The sequence below is a fragment of the Nerophis lumbriciformis genome, linkage group LG09, assembly GCF_033978685.3.
Source record: "Nerophis lumbriciformis linkage group LG09, RoL_Nlum_v2.1, whole genome shotgun sequence".
Taxonomy (NCBI): domain Eukaryota; kingdom Metazoa; phylum Chordata; class Actinopteri; order Syngnathiformes; family Syngnathidae; genus Nerophis; species Nerophis lumbriciformis.
The window spans coordinates 52,584,043-52,605,575 of NC_084556.2; the positions used below are offsets into that span (position 1 = coordinate 52,584,043).

At 39.5% G+C, this 21,533-nt stretch overlaps 1 protein-coding gene across 2 annotated transcripts in view; it reads left to right on the top strand.

Moving 5' to 3' along the window:
- Positions 1–21,533, top strand: part of LOC133607871 (3',5'-cyclic-AMP phosphodiesterase 4B-like) — a 156,792-nt gene that overhangs the window by 65,232 nt on the left and 70,027 nt on the right. For both annotated transcript variants that reach the window (XM_061962898.2, XM_061962899.2), the window contains one exon: positions 5,131–5,180. In XM_061962898.2, the coding sequence (XP_061818882.1) occupies positions 5,131–5,180 (50 nt within the window). The remainder of the gene's footprint in view (positions 1–5,130; positions 5,181–21,533) is intronic.

Consider the following 21,533-nt stretch of genomic DNA (forward strand, 5'->3'; position numbering starts at 1 on the left):
AAAAAATATTAGAAGCTCTCAAAATAAAAATTTGAATATTTCTTAAAATATAGACAAAGTTTAGTTAGTTAATTAAAAATAAAATAAGGAAAACTTTAATTTGAAAAATGACAACTAACCTAATAAACACTGTTAAAAGTGTAACTGAACATGAATATTTTTGTACAGGCATATTTTTGACACACTAGTTCATGCAGTTAAACAATCATATTAAAATCATTAGTTTTATTTAAAAAAAAACATAAGTGAAAATGTAATAAAAAAAGAGCAAAAAAAAACGGTATGTAATGAGAAACAGCTGACATTTTTAAACTAATAATAATAATATAATTAGTCACCTAAAACACTAAGTTTTGTCTATAAATATATAATATCTGTTTCTAGCATATATTTTTTTAAATTAAAAAAAAAATCCAAATCAAGCCCTTTGGGGTAAAAATGTTTAGACCCCTGATCTAAAATATTAGAAGCTCTACAAATAAAAATAAAAATATTCTTAAAATATAAGCCAAGTTTAGTTAGTTAAATAAAAACAAAATAAGGAAAACTTTTATTTGAAAAATAACAACCCTAATGAACATACTGGCATACTTTTTTGACACACTAGTTTATGCAGTTACACAATCATATTAATATCATTATTTTTATTCTAAAAGAGTAAAAATGTAAGAAAAAAGAGAGAAAAAAACGGTATGTAGTGAGAAACAGCTGATATTTTTAAACTAATAATTAATATTTATATAATTATATATATATATATATATATATATATATATATATATATATATATATATATATATATAAAACACAAAGTTTTGTCTTTGAATATATAATATCTTTTTCTAGCATTTTTTTTAATAAAAAAAAAAAAACCAAATCGAGTCCCTGGTGAAAAAAAATATTAGAAGCTCTCAAAATAAAAATCTAAATATTTCTTAAAATATAGACAAAGTTTAGTTAGTTAATTAAAAATAAAATAAGGAAAACTTTAATTTGAAAAATGACAACTAACCTAATAAACACTGTTAAAAGTGTAACTGAACATGAATATTTTTGTACAGGCATATTTTTGACACACTAGTTTATGCAGTTAAACAATCATATTAAAATCATTAATTTTATTTTAAAAAAACATAAGTGAAAATGTAATAAAAAAAGAGCAAAAAAAAAAACGGTATGTAATGAGGAACAGCTGACATTTTTAAACTAATAATAATAATATAATTAGTCACCTATAACACAAAGTTTTGTCTATAAATATATAATATCTGTTTCTAGCATATATTTTTTTAAATAAAAAAAAATATCCAAATCAAGCCCTTTGGGGTAAAAATGTTTAGACCCCTGATCTAAAATATTAGAAGCTCTACAAATAAAAATACAAATATTCTTAAAATATAAACCAAGTTTAGTTAGTTAAATAAAAACAAAATAAGGAAAACTTTTATTTGAAAAATAACAACCCTAATGAACATACTGGCATAATTTTTTGACACACTAGTTTATGCAGTTACACAATCATATTAATATCATTATTTTTATTCTAAAAGAGTAAAAATGTAAGAAAAAAGAGAGAAAAAAACGGTATGTAGTGAGAAACAGCTGATATTTTTAAACTAATAATTAATATTTGTATAATTATATATATAACACAAAGTTTTGTCTTTGAATATATAATATCTGTTTCTAGCATTTCTTTAATAAAAAAAAATATCCAAATCGAGTCCCTGGTGAAAAAAAATATTAGAAGCTCTCAAAATAAAAATTTAAATATTTCTTAAAATATAGACAAAGTTTAGTTAGTTAATTAAAAATAAAATAAGGAAAACTTTAATTTGAAAAATGACAACTAACCTAATAAACACTGTTAAAAGTGTAACTGAACATGAATATTTTTGTACAGGCATATTTTTGACACACTAGTTTATGCAGTTAAACAATCATATTAAAATCATTAGTTTTATTTTAAAAAAACATAAGTGAAAATGTAATAAAAAAGAGCAAAAAAAAAACGGTATGTAATGAGAAACAGCTGACATTTTTAAACTAATAATAATAATAATATAATTAGTCACCTATAACACAAAGTTTTGTCTATAAATATATAATATCTGTTTCTAGCATATATTTTTTTAAATAAAATAAAAAATCCAAATCAAGCCCTTTGGGGTAAAAATGTTTAGACCCCTGATCTAAAATATTAGAAGCTCTACAAATAAAAATAAAAATATTCTTAAAATATAAACCAAGTTTAGTTAGTTAAATAAAAACAAAATAAGGAAAACTTTTATTTGAAAAAATAACAACCCTAATGAACATACTGGCATAATTTTTTGACACACTAGTTTATGCAGTTAAACAATCATATTAATATCATTATTTTTATTCTAAAAAATATAAGTAAAAATGTAAAAAGAAGAGCAAAAAAAACATCTATGAAATGAGCAACAGCTGACATTTTTAAACTAATAATAATAATATAAAAATTCACCTATAACAGAAAGTTTTGTCTTTAAATATATAATATCTGTTTCTAGCATTTTTTTTTTTTTAAATAAACAAAATATCCAAATCAAGGAATGTGAGTGTGAATGTTGTCTGTCTATCTGTGTTGGCCCTGCGATGAGGTGGCGACTTGTCCAGGGTGTACCCCGCCTTCTGCCCGATTGTAGCTGAGATAGGCTCCAGCGCCCCCCGCGACCCCGAAGGGAATAAGCGGTAGAAAAATGGATGGATGGATGGATGTAGACTTCTTTAGATTTGTTTTTGTAGAGTGTCCAATGTGTCCCACTAGAGGGCGCCACCACATAAATAACATTGCTAATGCAGCGTTCTGTTAGACTTAGACTTCCTTTTTATTGTCATTAAAATTTGAACTTTACAGCACAGATAAGAACGAAATTTCGTTACATAAGCTCATGGTAGTGCAGGATAAAAAAGCAATGAGGTGCGTATATAAATAAATATATATATATAAATAATATATAAATATATATATATATATATATTAAGGCTGAAATGACGCGTCGACGTAGTCGACGTCATCGGTTACGTAAATACGTCGACGTCGTTTTTATGCTTCGACGCGTCGCATATTTACGTCACACTGCCGTCATGGCGGAGCGCAAAGCAGATGATGCGAGCGAGGGAAAAAAAGCACGCCAAAAGTCGTCAAAAGTGTGGGAGTATTTCAATAAACAAATGTATATAATTCGGCATTATTTCGGCCAGTCGGTGAGATGGGAGGGGGGGTTGTGTGCATGTAGCGTGCTTAGTCTGGAGGCTAAATACACACAGTGTGTTATGTAACTGTTGTTTAGTGTTGATATTCTTTGCTTAGTTTGATAAATGTTGGAGCAGTTTGCTTCATCAGGAGGGTGAAGTCGCTCAATTTAAAGTGTTGGATTTAACTGTGTTGGTGAGGGCGTAGAAAAAGGGGCATTTTTCTACCAGTAGACAGCGTTTAAGATTGAGTGTTTCACTGCTAAATGAATAATATATTTATATTGAATATGGATTTTAAATATGTATCTAAATAGGTGGTTAATTGGTTAGGTATTTATGTATTTGCATATTGGGTTTTCTGCTGCATTTATCTATTGTGTTTCTGGTGTTAAATGTATTTTATATGTATCTTGGTGCATTTATGTTGAGACAATTTATTTAAAATCTGTTTTAACTTAAAGGGAAAAGATGTGTCCATTTTCTTGCACTTGTTTAATGGTTAAGAGTTTGATAGCTAATTAATAGTTGTAAATTATGGGATTGATAATTGATTGATTTTTTACAGCATGTTAATCTTGTGGTGTTTTGTCCTTAAAGGTTTTTCACCTACTAAAGAAGCTAAAGGCTACTAAAGGCTACTAAAGACAGCTAATGACAGCTAAAGAAACTAAAGTCTATTAACACTGCTAAAGACTGCTAAAAAGACTAAAAAAGAAAAAAGAAGCTGTTTCTTGGTTGGAAAAACTGTTGCAAACTAAAGGAAAATAAAAGGAAAAAGTAACTACGGTCTGGTCTTTTGAGTGAAATCCAGAAGCCACATTCAGCATTGGTACATCCCTTCAAGTGTGGGATAAGCACAGCGAAAAAAGCAAAACACTTGACAGTTGTATGCACACTGTGTCGAGCGGAAATGGCCTATCATAGCAGCACAACGGCTATGAAGGAACATTTGAAAAGAAAACCATCACCATCAACTAGTCAATCGTCCGCGTGAGTATACATTGTCATCATTACACAAAATCATGAATGTGTCATTTGTATCTGCGTTGTAAATTCATAAACTAAAACACTGTTTCGCTCTGAGAGGCGCGTTTGGCATGCCTGTTCAGTGTTTACAAAGACGCGCTCCTCTTTAACGCTAACGTTAATTAGTTGTGCAAATACCTTTTACAACATTAACAGTTACATATACTATGTACAAACCAACAATTAACTTTCACTTTAATCATACTATCATTGTTGTGTTATTAAGCAAAATAAGCAATACTTTTACTTTTGTTGAAATGTTTACACTGTTACAGAATATTTCGTTTTGCACTTTTTTGTATTGGATGTTTATCTTTATTTTTGCACATTTTAAAGCAAAATAAGCAATACTTTTACTTTAGAAATGCTTATACTATTGCAGAATATTAAGATTTGCACTGGATGTTTACTTTTATATTTGCACATTAAAAAGCAAATAAGCTACTTTTAATTTTGTTAAATGTTAAAAGTTTTAAATGTTTACATTGTTACAGAATATTTTGTCATGTTGTTGTCAATGTTGACTGAGTGGCCATACTTTTTTTTTTTGTATATAAAAGTCATGCCTTTTGAAAAAACTGGCCAACATTTATTTTTTCATCTTCATTTTAAATAAAAAAAATAATCGGTAAAAGGAAAAATAATCTATAGATTAATCGGAAAAAATAATCTATAGATTAACCGATTAATCGAAAAAATAATCTATAGATTAATCGATAGAAAAATAATCGTTAGCTGCAGCCTTAATATATATATATATATAAATAAATAAATAGATTATTGTACAGATAAATATATTGCAAATATATTGTTGAAGAAGCCTTGTCATTTATAGTCATAGTCATTGTGATTTCACATTAAAAGTGTTCATGTCTGTAGGCGATCTCCTGCTGGAAACCAGCCTTCTGTCACCAAAGTCTGCTTGTCAGGTAAGTCCTGTCCTCATATCACAACCTACAAGGGCAAATAATGGCTTTCATTCCAATTAAAACTCTGAGTCACCCATAAATTAAAAATAAATCACAAGGTGGTTAAGTTAGGAAAATTGCTACTTGACCTTGCCAAAAATAATTTTGATAATTATAATTAAAGAAAAAAAATAATCCTGGGTAGTGAATTAATTGCTGAATGGGATATTTAATAAATGACACATGAAAGTGTTGTAAAATGTAGATGAAAAATATTGCAGATCTTATCTGACATTTTTGATGAAACAATCTGCTGCACCATACTAAATAATCTCAATAGATTCTGAGCATTCTAATGAACTACACTATAGATATGCCTGTTTTAAGAAAGGACCTTAATAATGTGGGTCATTGATGCTTTTGTTATAATGTAAACAATATATATCATTAACATGTCTTAAAAGGTTCATAATATTATTTGTTTTTCAACATTTAAAACACTTCCTTGTGGTCTACAGCAGTGGTCCCCAACCACCGGTCCGCGGACAAGAAAAAAAAAAAAGAAAATATTTTTTTTATTTTTTATTTTTTATTTTTTTATTAAATCAACATTAACCCCCCCGGTCCGCGGGACAAATTCTCAAGCGTTGACCGGTCTGCGGCTACAAAAAGGTTGGGGACCACAGGTCTACAGTACATGTGATGCTGATTCTTTGGTCCGAATTTGCTATAGACTTTGTTTTACACTTTTTGCGCCGTTTTGTGTGCGCTCTTATTTACAAGCTGAAGTCCTCCTCCAAGCCAAGCCTCCTTCCACTACGTCCCCACCTCGTCTGCCATGTTGTCGTTTATAGGTAAAGTTAAAGTTAAAGTACCGCTGATATGTAACACCGTAACACAACATAAACACAACAGGACAAATACCCAGAATCCCATGCAGCCCTAACTCTTCCGGGATACATTATACACCCCCCGCTACCAAACCCCGCCCACCTCAACCGACGCACAGAGGGAGCAGGGTTGGGGTGGGGGCGGGGTTTGGTGGTAGCAGGGGTGTATAATGTAGCCCGGAAGAGTCAGGGCTGCATGGGATTCTGGGTGTTTGTTCTGTTGTGTTTATGTTGTCTTAAGGTGCAGATGTTCTCCCGAAATGTGTTTGTCATTCTTGTTTGGTTTTGGTTCAAAGTGTGGCGCATTATTAGTAAGAGTGTTAAAGTTGTTTTATATGGTCACCGTCAGTGTAACCTGTGTGGCTGTTGACCAAGTATGCCTTGCTGTCACATACGTGTGTAAGCAGAAGATGCGTATTGTATAACAAGTATTGGGCTGGCACGCTGTTAATACATATTGTAGCTGGCGCCAAATGTTGTACCATCATGGCACGCCCTTATTATAGCCGTAAGGGTGTAGATCGGTGAATACTAATCCCGGGAGTTAACTGTGAGAGGCACTGAAATCCAGAAGTCTCACGGGAAATTGGGGGGTTCAGCAAGTAAGCTGCTGAGCCGCATCAGAGTGATCAAAGAACTGGAGCCGCGGGTTGCCGACCCCTGAACTAGGCAGTAGTGACCATGTTATGAACAAGTATTGCACTGTTATTGTTTTGCATCCCCTGTCATCCTAGTACCCCACCTCCCCCCAGAGAGGAGTTGTACAGTCTAGTGGCGTGTGGGACAAAGGAGTTTTTGAGTCTATTAGTCCTGCACTTGGGATGAAGCAGTCTAGCACTGAACAGGCTCCTCTGGCTACTGATAACAGTATGCAGAGAGTGACTGGCATCATCCAGGATGCTCACTAGTTTTTCCACAGTCCTCTTCTCTGCCATCGTCACCAGTGAGTCCAGTTTTATTCCGATCGTAGAACCGGCCCGCCTGATCAGTTTCTCCAGTCTGGAGCTGTCCTTAGATGTACTGCCCCCCCCAGCACACTACGACGTAGTACAGAACACTGGCAACCACAGACTGGTAGTACATCCACAAGAGTTTTTTTACAGATGTTGAAGGAGCGCAGCCTCCTCTGGAAGTACAGCCTGCTACTAAGTAATCTTTTGTTGTTTTCTCACTTCAAGGTACACGTTCACTTGAAGTCAAAACTTGCACAAGTATGCATAATAGTGAGAGTCCAAATTTGGAGGTTATCATGAGGGAGGGAAGGCAGAGATGAAAATAGAGGAGGGAAGTATGGACTTTGTTTCCTGTTGCACTGGTTCTTCAAAAGCATGATTGACGTCAGCAAAACGTGCAAAGTGTTTGCTCGCCGGTTTTTAGCAGCAGGAAAAAACTGCATGTCTGGCATTTGTCATGTCTGTGTAATCATGTTTTGTTTTAAGTCATGTTTTGTTTAGTTTCTGGCTTTTCACTCCCTTGTCTTGTTTGCATGATTACCCATTAGTTTCACCTGTTCCACGTTTGGACTCATTGTGCACTCTTGTTTGTCACCATAGCAACCATTAGTTTTCACCTGTCACGTCACGCACCTGTTTCACGTTTTGAGTCACGCACCTGCTTTCACTAATCATGTCCGTAGTATTTAAGTTCATTCATTTTCTGTTGTTCGTCCTGACGACATCCCCGCATTTATGCTCCTGCACACTCTCCACACCCTGATGACCCTTGCTACTCTTTTTTCATGCCGGTTCCATGCCAAGTAAGTTTTTGTTTACTAAGCCACAGTTAGTGTTTTGTTTAATTGTTCATAGTTTCTGCCAATGTGCAAGTTTTGTGTTTATAGTCTAGTTTTGTACCTCCGCCCCTGTGCGCGCTTTTCGTTTATTCTTTTTTTTGATAGTTTAAATAAATCATGTATTTACCTTCACGCCATGACCAGTCCAGTTCATTTGCACCACGGGAGAACAAACCACGCCAAAGTCCAAGTCTTGACAGCATTAACTCCAACACACTTTTCTCAAACCTTGACCTTGGCTCTGTGATCGCTGACGAGAACAACGATCCACTGTGGTGTGTTGAAGAGAAACCTCAGTGTGTCAAGTTTGCCTTACAGGATAAAATACACGGACATCAAAAATATAAATGAGATATTGGTACCACAAGTTTGTATATATATTTTTCACATTTAAAGAAATATCTTGACCCTTGAGGCTATATCAAGAGTATATATTGACGCTTACATAGATCTGGTGATAATGTTCCCCTTTAATGTCCGTTAAGTTTTTATTTGAGATCGCAAATAACATCAAATTACAAAAGAGAAAGTTAACGCTGCTACAGAAAGAAAGAAGGTGTGAGAGAGAGAGACTAAGAACTCTTCCAGAATTGTACAGCTTTTGTGGATGAGAGTGAGAGAGACAGGAGGGTTTGGGCAAAACGTCTCATCATCAAGAAGGGGAAGGAGAAATAGAAAAACACACTTTGTCTGATTGTCCATCCATCCATTTTCCCGCCGCTTACCCGAGTCCGGGACGCGGGGGCAGCAGTCTAAGCAGAGATGCCCAGACTTCCCTGTCCCCGGCCACCTCATCTAGTTCTACAGAGGAGATACCGAGGCGTTCCTAGGCCAAGTATGAGACATAGTCCCTCCAACGTGTCCTAGGTCTGCCTCGAGATCTCCTCTCGGCTGGACATGCCCGAAACACCTCACCAGGAAGGCGTCCAGGAGGCATCCGTAGTAGATGCCCGAGCCATCTCAGCTAGCTCCTCTCGACATGAAGGAGCAGCGGCTCTACTCTGAGTCTCTCCCGAATGACCGAACTTCTCACCCTATCTCTGAGGGTGATCCCAGACATCCTGCAGAGGAAACTCATTTTTTGCCGCTTGTATTCGCGACCTTGTCCTTTGGGTTGTTACCCAAAGCTTGTGACCATAGCTGTGGGCACAAATGTAGACTGATCTGACCTGACCTGACCTTATCTGATTGTCATATTAGCAAAAACAGGAATGTTTTGATAAAAATGTGAACAGATTGCATACCTGCCAACTACTCCGGTTTTCCCGTAATTCGTACGGTTTTCATCAACCTATTCCGGGTTACGGTTGCAGTGATAAAAAATACGGTTTTTCATTAATTTAAAAAAAAAAAGGGTGAAAACTACGCGAATTGCACCTTGTGCAGACAAGATTTTTCGATCGGACACGGAGGAATTAGCGATGTAAAAGACCACGTTGGGACAAAAAAACACAAGTCTAATGCCGTTGCTAGCGATACAAGTGGAAAACTTTCAACGTTTTTCGTCGCCCAAACAGATTCTTTGGATGTGATGAATGCCGAAGTTTTATTTACGGAGGCAATAATTGAGCATGGACTTCCAATCGCACTGGCTGATCACATGGGACAGTTAAATGTTTGTAATGCAACCTTTAAAAATCATTACGCGGTGATCGCGGTCCCAAAAATAAACTTTTCTTGCATGATAATGTCCAGAAAAATTCGCTTTATATTACTATAGAGTCCTTTTAACGAATGAGTTTGATGGTTTATCACAAACCTTAAATGAAAGAAGTCCTTTGTTCTCCTGCACCATGCATGCGCTTTGGCCTTGCTTCGTGTTTGGTGCGCAATCCTGTCGGCTGTATTTCACAGCACGACATACTGTTAAAAGTGTTTATACTATTTATGCTTTCAAGTCCAAGTTGAAGAAATCTTGTTAAATGTTGACAGCATAACTACCAAAATGCAGAAGTATGTCCTTAATATTTTTGCAGTGCTATTTCTGTTGAAAAGTTCAAATGATTACATTAGAGATGTGATGTGCCACTTTTCAAGTGTCTGATGGCTAAAATTAATTTTCATTAATTTTTCATATTTTGAATTCTTTTGAAAGGCTTGCAAAAAAACTACATTTGAATTGTAATTCCATGCTATTGACAGGACTATTAATTTTAATGAAGTTAGCTTACCATTTTTACAGTATGATAATTGTGATAGAAATGTGAATTTTAGGCACAGAATATTTTTTACAATTGAACAAGGCAGTAGATTATACAAGCTTGGACAGAAAGTTAATAATGACACCAATTTTTTTTTTAATGGAATTGTTTAGTACTGTTTTACCATTTGTTTACTGTAAAAAGTGTTTATACTTTCAATTAACAAATTGAAGTCTTGTGAAAGGTTGACAGGATAACTGGCATTAACTGTCAAAATAATTTCAAACTATTGAAGTTAGCTTACAGAATAAACATGTCAATCAACCCATATGATTTTTGCTGTAATATTTTTGTTTTGAAAAGTCACTGTGACTGATAGAAAAGTGATGGTTTTAGCAACATTTTAACCTGTCTGAATGCTAATAATCATTTTGCGTCGGGGGGCGAAGCCCTGAACCCTCCACCAGGACTTTGTCCTGGACCTACCGGGGCCTGCGGCCCTTGGACCCTGGCTACTAGGTTTTTCTGATTTCAAAAGTTGGCAGGTATGAGATTGTGACAGACAGTCACAATCACAAAGTAAACCCATGAGAAGAGCAACCTTTGACAAAAAGACAAATACAATAAAAATGAGTGATCAACCAACATCATAGCAGTCTGAGTCCCACTCAGGGAGAAGGTGTGGGTTTGGAGCTATCCCCAATTGACTCCCAAGAATGTATCAGGGCCATAAAAGTGTCTTATCTCTGGATATAAAACAGACCAATGCAGTAAAGCCAAAGCAGCACACACAACCACTTAGACTCAAATTGTGGTTTTTGGCAAGAAATTGCTCAAATATTAAGTTTGCCATTACATGTGTCACATTTCAGCATAGTCTTTTAAATGATCCCAACCCCTCCTGTTTCACCACAGAGTATGTCATCAGACACTTCTGAGTAAACAAAGATTTTGCTCACACTTGCCTGTGAATAATGATGCATGTTCTTTTCTCAATTTCATCATCTCTTTCATTTGGAAAAGGAGACCATCGTTTTCCTCTTTTACTTTTGTTTTTTCAAAGAATTGCTTGCCCCCGAGTCGTGACTAAAGATCTCATTGGGGAGATAGCTTTTATGAATTCCTGCTTGAAACGGTGGGCTTTTGGTACAGTGTACATGGGGATAGAAAAGAGCACAAAGGTTTATATATAGTTTTAACCACTCTAATCAGATGTGATATGGGGAGGATTTAAATCAACAAGAAGCACATGGCCATAGTCACGAGCTATAAGTATCTGAGAAGGCAACCCGGTCCCTTTGGGCTGCTGACGCTATTATGCGCCTTTCCTCGTAAGACGACTGAAGTTCTCTTGTGAGCCCAGTGGTGAACAAAGAGCTCAGTCCTTCCTAACTGATTAGAATTGCTTAGCGTTGCCCTTTATTTCTCTTGATCAACACAACTCTTGAGTAAAAAGCTTGTTTATGACGTGCTTGACCGTCGCTGGTGATTAATCCGTGATACTTGCGTTATCCGTGTCTCGTCACAAGACGTTGAGGCTTGAACATAAGCAGGTAATCACTCATATGATACCTAACAGGGTTCTGACTAGAGATGAGTAGTTGACACGTACACCAGTCAGCCTAAAAAGGTACACGAAATGAAAGGAAGCTATTGCATTAGCACGTGAATGCTAAATATAACATCCATCGTCTTCCGCCTATCCGAGTCGCGAGGGCTGTAGCCTAAACAGGGAAGCCCAAACTTCCCTCTCCCCAGCCACTCCGTCCAGCTCCTCCCGGGGGATCCTGAGGCGTTCCCATGCCAGCTGGGAGACATAGTCTTCCCAACGTGTCCTGGGTCTTCCCCATAGCCTCCTACCGGTCTGACGTGCCCTAAACAACTCCCTAGGGAGGCGTCCAGGTAGCATCCTGACCAGATGCCCGAACCACCTCATCTGGCTCCTCTCGATGTGGAGGAGCAGCGGCTTTACTTTGAGCTCCTCCCGGATGACAGAGCTTCTCACCTTATCCTTAAGGGAGAGCCCCGCCACCCGACGGAGAAAACTCATTTCAGCCGCTTGTACCAGTAATCTTGTCCTTTCGGTCATAACCACAAGTACAACAGTCAGCCTAAAAGGGTACACGAGCACATTGAAAGGAAGCTATTGCATTAGCATGTGAATGCTAAATATACCATCCATCTTCTTCCGCCTATCCGGGTCGCGAGGGCTGTAGCCTAAACAGGGAAGCCCAAACTTCCCTCTCCCCAGCCACTCCGTCCAGCTCCTCCCGGGGGATCCTGAGGCGTTCCCATGCCAGCTGGGAGACATAGTCTTCCCAACGTGTCCTGGGTCTTCCCCATAGCCTCCTACCGGTCGGACGTGCCCTAAACACCTCCCTAGGGAGGCGTTCAGGTAGCATCCTGACCAGATGCCCGAACCACCTCAGGCTCCTCTCGATGTGGAGGAGCAGTGGCTTTACTTTGAGCTCCTCCCGGATGACAGAGCTTCTCACCTTATCCTTAAGAGAGAGCCCCGCCACCCGACGGAGAAACTCATTTCAGCCGCTTGTACCCGTGATCTTGTCCTTTCGGTCATAACCCAAAGCTCATGACCATAGGTGAGGATGGGAACGTAGATCGACCGGTAAATTGAGAGCTTTGCCTTCCGGCTCAGCTCCTTCTTCACCACACATTCTTTCATATTTATATTAAATACATCCATCCATCCATTTTCTTCCGCCTGTCCGAGGTCGGGTCGCGGGGCATCAGCCTAAGCAGAGAAGCCCAGACTTCCCTCGCCCCAGCCACTTCGTCCAGCTCCTCCCGGGGGATCCCGAGGCTGTTCCCATGCCAGCTGGGAGACATAGTCTTCCCAACGTGTCCTGGGTCTTCCCCATAGCCTCCTACCGGTCGGACGTGCCCTAAACAACTCCCTAGGGAGGCGTTCAGGTAGCATCCTGACCAGATGCCCGAACCACCTCATCAGGCTCCTCTCGATGTGGAGGAGCAGCGGCTTTACTTTGAGCTCCTCCCGGATGACAGAGCTTCTCACCTTATCCTTAAGGGAGAGCCCCGCCACCCGACGGAGAAAACTCATTTCATCCGCTTGTACCCGTGATCTTGTCCTTTCGGTCATAACCCAAAGCTCATGACCATAGGTGAGGATGGGAACGTAGATCGACCGGTAAATTGAGAGCTTTGCCTTCCGGCTCAGCTCCTTCTTCACCACACATTCTTACATATTTATATTAAATACATCCATCCATCCATTTTCTTCCGCCTGTCCGAGGTCGGGTCGCGGGGCATCAGCCTAAGCAGAGAAGCCCAGACTTCCCTCGCCCCAGCCACTTCGTCCAGCACCTCCCGGGGGATCCCGAGGCGTTCCCAGACCAGCCGGGAGACAGTCTTCCCAATGTGTCCTGGGTCTTCCCCTTGGCCTCCTGGCGGTCAGACGTAACCCAAACACCTCCCTAAGGAGGCGTTCGGGTGGCATCCTGACCAGATGCCCGAACCATCTCATCTGGCTCCTCTCCATGTGGAGGAATAGCGGCTTTACTTTGAGCTCCTCCCGGATGACAGAGCTTCTCACCCTATCTCTAAGGGAGAGACCCGCCACCCGGCGGAGGAAACTTATTTCGGCCGCTTGTACCCGTGATCTTGTCCTTTCGGTCATAACCCAAAGCTCATGACCATAGGTGAGGATGGGAACGTAGATCGACCGGGTAATTGAGAGCTTTGCCTTTTGGCTCAGCTCCTTCTTCACCACAACGGATCGATACAGCGTCCGCATTACTGAAGACGCCGCACCGATCCGCTTGTCGATCTCACGATCCACTCTTCCCTCACTCGTGAACAAGACTCCGAGGTACTTGAACTCCTCCACATGGGGCAAGATCTCTTCCCCAACCCGGAGATGGCGCTCCACCCTTTTCCGGGTGACAACCATGGACTCGGACTTGGAAGTGCTGATTCTCATCCCAGTCGTTCCACACTCGGCTGGCTGCGAACCGATCCAGCGAGAGCTGAAGATCCTGGCCAGATGAAGCCATCAGAACCACATCATCTGCAAAAAGCAGAGACCTAATCCTGCAGCCACCAAACCGCATCCCCTCAACGCCCTGACTGCGCCTAGAATTTCGGTGACAAAGGGCAGCCTGCTAAATATACGGTAGCATTTTTAAACAAATCATTGCAAAGCCTTGCGGTTCAGAATTCAGGATTTATCTGCCCCGTAAAGTATTAATCAACGTTGATTACAATTACAAGACATGCATCCTTTACCTTGAAACTAAAGACAAAAACAAGATGTTGTCTTACAAATATTTAGGTCGACTATTGACATTTTGCTCCTTCCTTATCTTTTATTTTAGCATACTCAGATGCTGTATGTTCTTGTTGTGTCTCACACTGACGGTCTGCATGTGTTGCTCCATGACATCTGCACAAATTCATGTGTGAGTCCGTTTCAGGTTTTCCGGGCCATCAGCCAAAGGAGGGGGATCCTGGGGGCTGGAAGCTGCAGCTTGGTTTAGTATTTGAATTATGTCTTTGACGTCAGCAGAGTCATAAACCTTGTTGCGGCCCATCCCTCAAGCTCCCCCGTGCCAGAAAAGCTCCATGGCGCATTGTTAGAGACTGTGTGTGTGTGTGTGTGTGTGTGTGTGTGTGTGTGTGTGTGTGTGTTGTTTTGATAGCTGAAAAGATGATGTCACAATTGTCAACTACCTCGTCAAAATAAAGGGCTGTTAGGAGAAGATTTAGACAAACTTTATTGATCCACAAGGGAAATTATTCCACACAGTAGCTCAGTTACAAAGGATGGAAAGGATAATGCAAGTATTAAAGGGTAACATTATCACAATTTCAAACGGGTTAAAACCATTAAAAATCAGTTCCCAGTGGCTTATTATATTTTCCGAAAAATTCTTCAAAATTTTACCTATAATGCAATATCCCTAAAAAAAAGCTTCAAAGTGCCTGATTTTAACCATCGTTATATACACCCGTCCATTTTCCTGTGACGTCACATAGTGAAGCCATACCTGCCAACTACTCCGGTTTTCCCGTAATTCGTACGGTTTTCATCAACCTATTCCGGGTTACGGTTGCAGTGATAAAAAATACGGTTTTTCATTAATTAAAAAAAAATTTTTTTTTTAAAGTTTTATTCACGAAATCGCGTAACAACAATGACAATCGACACTGCTTCCCGTAACTTCCTATCGAGCCATTCCGAATGCCATGCGCGAGGCTATTTATAGCACCGCTGCCAAGCACGAGGCACCAGTTGCCATTGTTTCCAAACGAGCGAACGATCATGGAATCAGCCGGAGAAAAATCGCAAACGAGTCTTAAACCGAAAAGAAAACCGCAGTCATTCCGTGAAGAATATTCAAAAGCCTATCCGGGAATAATGATCCGTTCCAAAAAGGGTGAAAACTACGCGAATTGCACCTTGTGCAGACAAGATTTTTCGATCGGACACGGAGGAATTAGCGATGTAAAAGACCACGTTGGGACAAAAAAACACAAGTCTAATGCCGTTGCTAGCGATACAAGTGGAAAACTTTCAACGTTTTTCGTCGCCCAAACAGATTCTTTGGATGTGATAAATGCCGAAGTTTTATTTACGGAGGCAATAATTGAGCATGGACTTCCAATCGCACTGGCTGATCACATGGGACAGTTATTTCGGAAAATGTTTCCCGACTCGAAAATCGCCAAAAAATATGGATGTGGTCGAACCAAAACATCAAACATTATTCAGTGTCTTGGAACAGAATCCTCAAAAAGTATCGCCGATGTCATGAAGACGGAACCATTTAGCATGTCCAAGTTGAAGAAATCTTGTTAAATGTTGACAGCATAACTACCAAAATACAGAAGTATGCCCTTAATATTTTTGCAGTGCTATTTCTGTTGAAAAGTTAAAATGATTACATTAGAGATGTGATGTGCCACTTTTCAAGTGTCTGATGGCTTCAATTAATTTTCATACATTTTTCAAATTTTGAATTCTTTTGAAAGGCTTACAAAAAAACTACATTTGAATTGTAATTCCATGCTATTGACAGGACTATTAATTTTAATGAAGTTAAATTACTATGTTTACAGTATGATAATTGTGATAGAAATGTGAATTTTAGGCACAGAATATTTTTTACAATTGAACAAGGCAGTAGATTATACAAGCTTGGACAGAAAGTTAATAATGACACCAATTTTTTTTTAATGGAATTGTTTAGTACTGTTTTACCATTTGTTTACTGTAAAAAGTGTTTATACTTTCAATGAACAAATTGAAGTCTTGTGAAAGGTTGACAGGATAACTGGCATTAACTGTCAAAATAATTTCAAACTATTGAAGTTAGCTTACAGAATAAACATGTCAATCAACCCATATGATTTTTGCTGTAATATTTTTTTTTGAAAAGTCACTGTGACTGATAGAAAAGTGATGGTTTTAGCAACATTTTAACCTGTCTGAATGCTAATAATCATTTTGCGTCGGGGGGACCCCCCACCAGGACTTTGTCATGGACCTACCGGGGCCTGCGGCCCCTGGACGCTGGCTACTAGGTTTTTCTGATTTCAAAAGTTGGCAGGTATGTGAAGCCAACACAAACAAACATGGCGGAAAGAACAGCAAGCTATAGCGACATTAGCTCGGATTCAAACTCGGATTTGAGCGGCTTAAGCGATTCAACAGATTACGCATGTATTGAAACGGATGGTTGTAGTGTGGAGGCAGGTAGCGAAAACGAAATTGAAGAAGAAACTGAAGCTATTGAGCCATATCGGTTTGAACCGTATGCAAGCGAAACCGAAGAAAACGACACGGGAGAAAGCGAGGACGAATTCGGCGATCGCCTTCTAACCAACGATTGGTATGTGTTTGTTTGGCATTAAAGGAAACTAACAACTATGAACTAGGTTTACAGCATATGAAATACATTTGGCAACAACATGCACTTTGAGAGTGCAGACAGCCCAATTGTCATCAATTAATATATTCTGTAGACATACCCTCATCCGCGCTCTTTTCCTGAAAGCTGATCTGTCCAGTTTTGGAGTTGATGTCAGCAGGCCAGGGAAGCTAGGGTCGATAGGGGGTTTAGCTCGCTCGTCTGCGGGAACAAACTGCCGCCATTGCTTGCCGTGCTACCGAGGTCCTTTGTCCCTGAATTGCTCACACACTCCGGCAGATTCAATGGGGGTCTGGCGGCAGATTTCTTTGACTTTATGGTTGGAAATGCATCTGCTTTGAGTGTCGCAGGATATCCACACATTCTTGCCATCTCTGTCGTAGCATAGCTTTCGTGGGTAAAGTGTGCGGAACAAACGTCCAATTTCTTGCCACTTTGGCATCTTTGGGCCACTGGTGCAACTTGAATCCGTCCCCGTTCGTGTTGTTACACCCTCCGACAACACACCGACGAGGCATGATGTCTCCAAGGTACGGAAAACAGTCGAAAAATGAGAAAATGGCGGATTGCTTCCCGATGTGACGCCACGTTGTGAGAGCGAATATTAGAAAGGCGTTTAATTCGCCAAAATTCACCCATTTAGAGTTCGGAAATCGGTTAAAAAAATATATGATCTTTTTTCTGCAACATCAAGGTATATATTGACGCTTACATAGGTCTGGTGATAATGTTCCCCTTTAAGAAGACTAAAAATGTACCATAGTAGCAATATAGAATATAACATATATGTAATATTTACATATTATATATACAGTAGAGATGCGCGGTTTGCGGACACAACCGCGGAGTCCGCGGATTATCCGCGGTTCGGGCGGTTGAAATAAAAAAAAAAATTAGATTTTATCCGCGGGTCGGGTCGGGCGGTTGAAATAAAAAAAAATTAGATTTTAAATAGATTCAGGCGGGTGGCAGTTAAACCAATTGGGAAATATATATCCATCCATCCCATCCATTTTCTACCGCTTATTCCCTTTTGGGGTCGCGGGGGGCGCTGGAGCCTATCTCAGCTACAATCGGGCGGAAGGCGGAGTACACCCCACATACGAAAAACGAGCAGGCACCTGCAGCATATGCCACAACAGAAGAAGAAAAAAAAAAGAGATGGACACTTTTACGGAGCGGAGAAGGGACGCCTCGCCGGGGTCCGGGACCGAGGCCCCTTCCCCCGAGAGGGCCCCACCGGGAGCCGTAGCTGAGGCGATCCGCGAGAAGGGCCCGACGCACGTCCAGGGTCACCACCGCGCCCACCGCACCGACACCCCGCCTCGTTCGCCTTCGCCGCGGCCGGCGTCACGCGTCACGCGCAGCAGGTAAGCAGCTTACCTGCCCGCCACCCCCGTGGCCGGGGGCTCGTAACAGGGGTCACTCCGCGCGCTCCGCCCGCGCAGCTTACCTGCCCGCCAACCCCGTTGCCGGGGGCGCGTAACAGGGGTCACTTCGCGCGCAGTGCGCTCACGAAAGGGGTGGGGCTCACCCTGGTTGATATAGACGGCAGGACGGTGGCCATGGAAGTCGGAACCCGCTAAGGAGTGTGTAACAACCCACCTGCCGAATCAACTAGCCCTGAAAATGGATGGCGCTGGAGCGTCGGGCCCATATAACCGGCCGTCGCCGGCAGCGAGACGCGCTTGGAGGTGCGCTCAGCGCGGCTCCCATATGATTGCGCACTGGTGTGCGTCTGGGTCGTGACAGCGTGGCACGCGAATGTCTGTGCTGCATTGGATCAGTCTCCTTTCTTTAACAGGCAAAAGTTTTATAACCTCACTAATGCCTTGCATCGTCTATATTAGATATATAACAACGGGCGGGTGCGGTTCTGATCAAATGTTAGACGGGTGGATGGCGGATGGTTGACGACTTTCTGATGCGGTTGCGGATGAAATAACTGCCTATCCGCGCATCTCTAATACTGATATATTATATTATATTATATTTTTATATAATATATACAATTTATAACAAATCCCAATTACCATGTACAATATTACAGTATATGTAACAGCTGCAGCATAAAATAGAGAGTAGGTCCAGCAGAAAATATACATTATAAACCAAGAGAGGTAGCTAACATAGAAGCGGTCAGGTAATAGACAGATGTCATCTATTGCTGTATGGCGAGTGATTATCACTCGAACGAGTATGACGATCCTCCTGGTAGGGGTGTATCCCTTTATGGAGGATGCCTGTGCGTGACTTTGTTTTACGTGGGGGAGACTGGTGCACAGACAGTCACCACACGATCCTTGACAGAATCGGGTCAGGGTCCAGTGGCATGGAGTCCAAGACGACCGTGGGACCCTTTTCTGCTGCAGCCTTCTTCCGCCATCGCAGCCGTTGTGGTAGTTCTTAAATCTACCGTCTTCCGCTTGCTCCGCCGTTGAGGTCTTCACCGTATCCCTGGCTAGGGGGCAGTCAGGTACTAGGCCTTTACCAAGGGCCACCTGGGGTAACAGTAGTAAAGGGGTTAACCTCTTAGTGCCCCAAGACCCCATAGAGGAGCAACAAACCGCTGCAAAGTACAGGGCACTGGCCAGACTGAAAAAAGATCTCCAACATCTTAAAAATGTATTCAGTTTTTTGTTAATCTGATGGATTTTTGGACCATTTTGAGGGATGATTAGTTTTGGTACTGACCGGGTTTGCACGTAAATATGCAACAATCATATAATGCGTGTGCAAATTATGCTGCATAAGTCAACTAATGCAAATTCAGAAAAAAGACAATAACATATATATAAGTAAATATATTTTATCACAAAATGAAAGCGTATTTTAGTATTTCCAATTAAATGCACCAAATATACTGCCTTTGGGCAGTCATAAAGGTATATAATAATATAGTACATATTACATATTGTTACGAAAGTGTCTGTTACTACATTATATATATACTTGCAGTGTGTATATTGTACATATTACATATTGTTATGAAGGTGTCTGTTACTACATTATATATATACTTACAGTGTGTATATTGTACATATTACATATTGTTATGAAGGTGTCTGTTACTACATTATATATATACTTGCAGTGTGTATATTGTACATATTACATATTGTTATGAAGGTGTCTGTTACTACATTATATATATACTTGCAGTGTGTATATTGTACATATTACATATTGTTATGAAGGTGTCTGTTACTACATTATATACATACTTGCAGTGTGTATATTGTACATATTACATATTGTTATGAAGGTGTCTGTTACTACATTATATATATATACTTGCAGTGTGTATATTGTACATATTACATATTGTTATGAAGGTGTCTGTTACTACATTATATATATACTTACAGTGTGTATATTGTACATATTACATATTGTTATGAAGGTGTCTGTTACTACATTATATATATACTTGCAGTGTGTATATTGTACATATTACATATTGTTATGAAGGTGTCTGTTACTACATTATATACATACTTGCATCGTGTATATTGTACATATTACATATTGTTATGAAGGTGTCTGTTACTACATTATATATATACTTGCAGTGTGTATATTGTACATATTACATATGTTATGAAGGTGTCTGTTACTACATTTTATATATATATACATGCAGTGTGTATATAAAACATCACATATTGTTATGAAGGTGTCTGTTACTACATTATATATATATTTACAGTGTGTATATTGTACATATTACATATTGTTATGAAGGTGTCTGTTACTACATTATATATATACTTGCAGTGTGTATATTGTACATATTACATATTGTTATGAAGGTGTCTGTTACTACATTATATATATACTTGCAGTGTGTATATTGTACATATTACATATTGTTATGAAGGTGTCTGTTACTACATTATATACATACTTGCAGTGTGTATATTGTACATATTACATATTGTTATGAAGGTGTCTGTTACTACTTGCAGTGTGTATACAAAACGTTGATGGAGGGTTTTAGAGTTGGTTTAAAGGCTGACACGCATTAGCCACATTTCCCCCGCGTTTTTCATCATCTTTAAAATCTTTTTTTTTTTTAAAAACAAAGACATGTGTTGTCTCTCATAATGATTGTGAACGATTGAGTGGAGATTTGACTAGATTCCACAGTTCATGAAGTAAAAATGTGTCCAAATGGGCGGTCATGCCTTTATTTTCAGAGTTAATCATTCATCTCTCAATAAAACATTTGTTTTTTTTACTTTTTGATTGGATAAACATTTGGTGGAACAAAGATGCTCCGTCCTCACAACTGGTTTGTTTTCCTTCTCACAACAAATTGACGTACTTGAGTTCCGATAAGAGGATGATTCAGCCTTTGTCCTTCAGCTGTCTTCAAACACAGCCTTCTGGTGCGTGTCAGCGTGCACAATGAAGCATGTGTGTTGATTGCTTGGAGGTTACTGAGGTGACTCAAGCCCAACTGGACTTATTACTTCCTGACGAGTGGGATTAGTAAGAATGAAGTCAACTGAAGCCACATTAGTCACGGCGACCCGGCCAAACATCCACCACTCAACGTTGTGTCGGCCTTGAATACAGCTTCCAAACTGAAATATATGACGACTATAGTCATACTTGCCAACCTTGAGACCTCCGTTTTC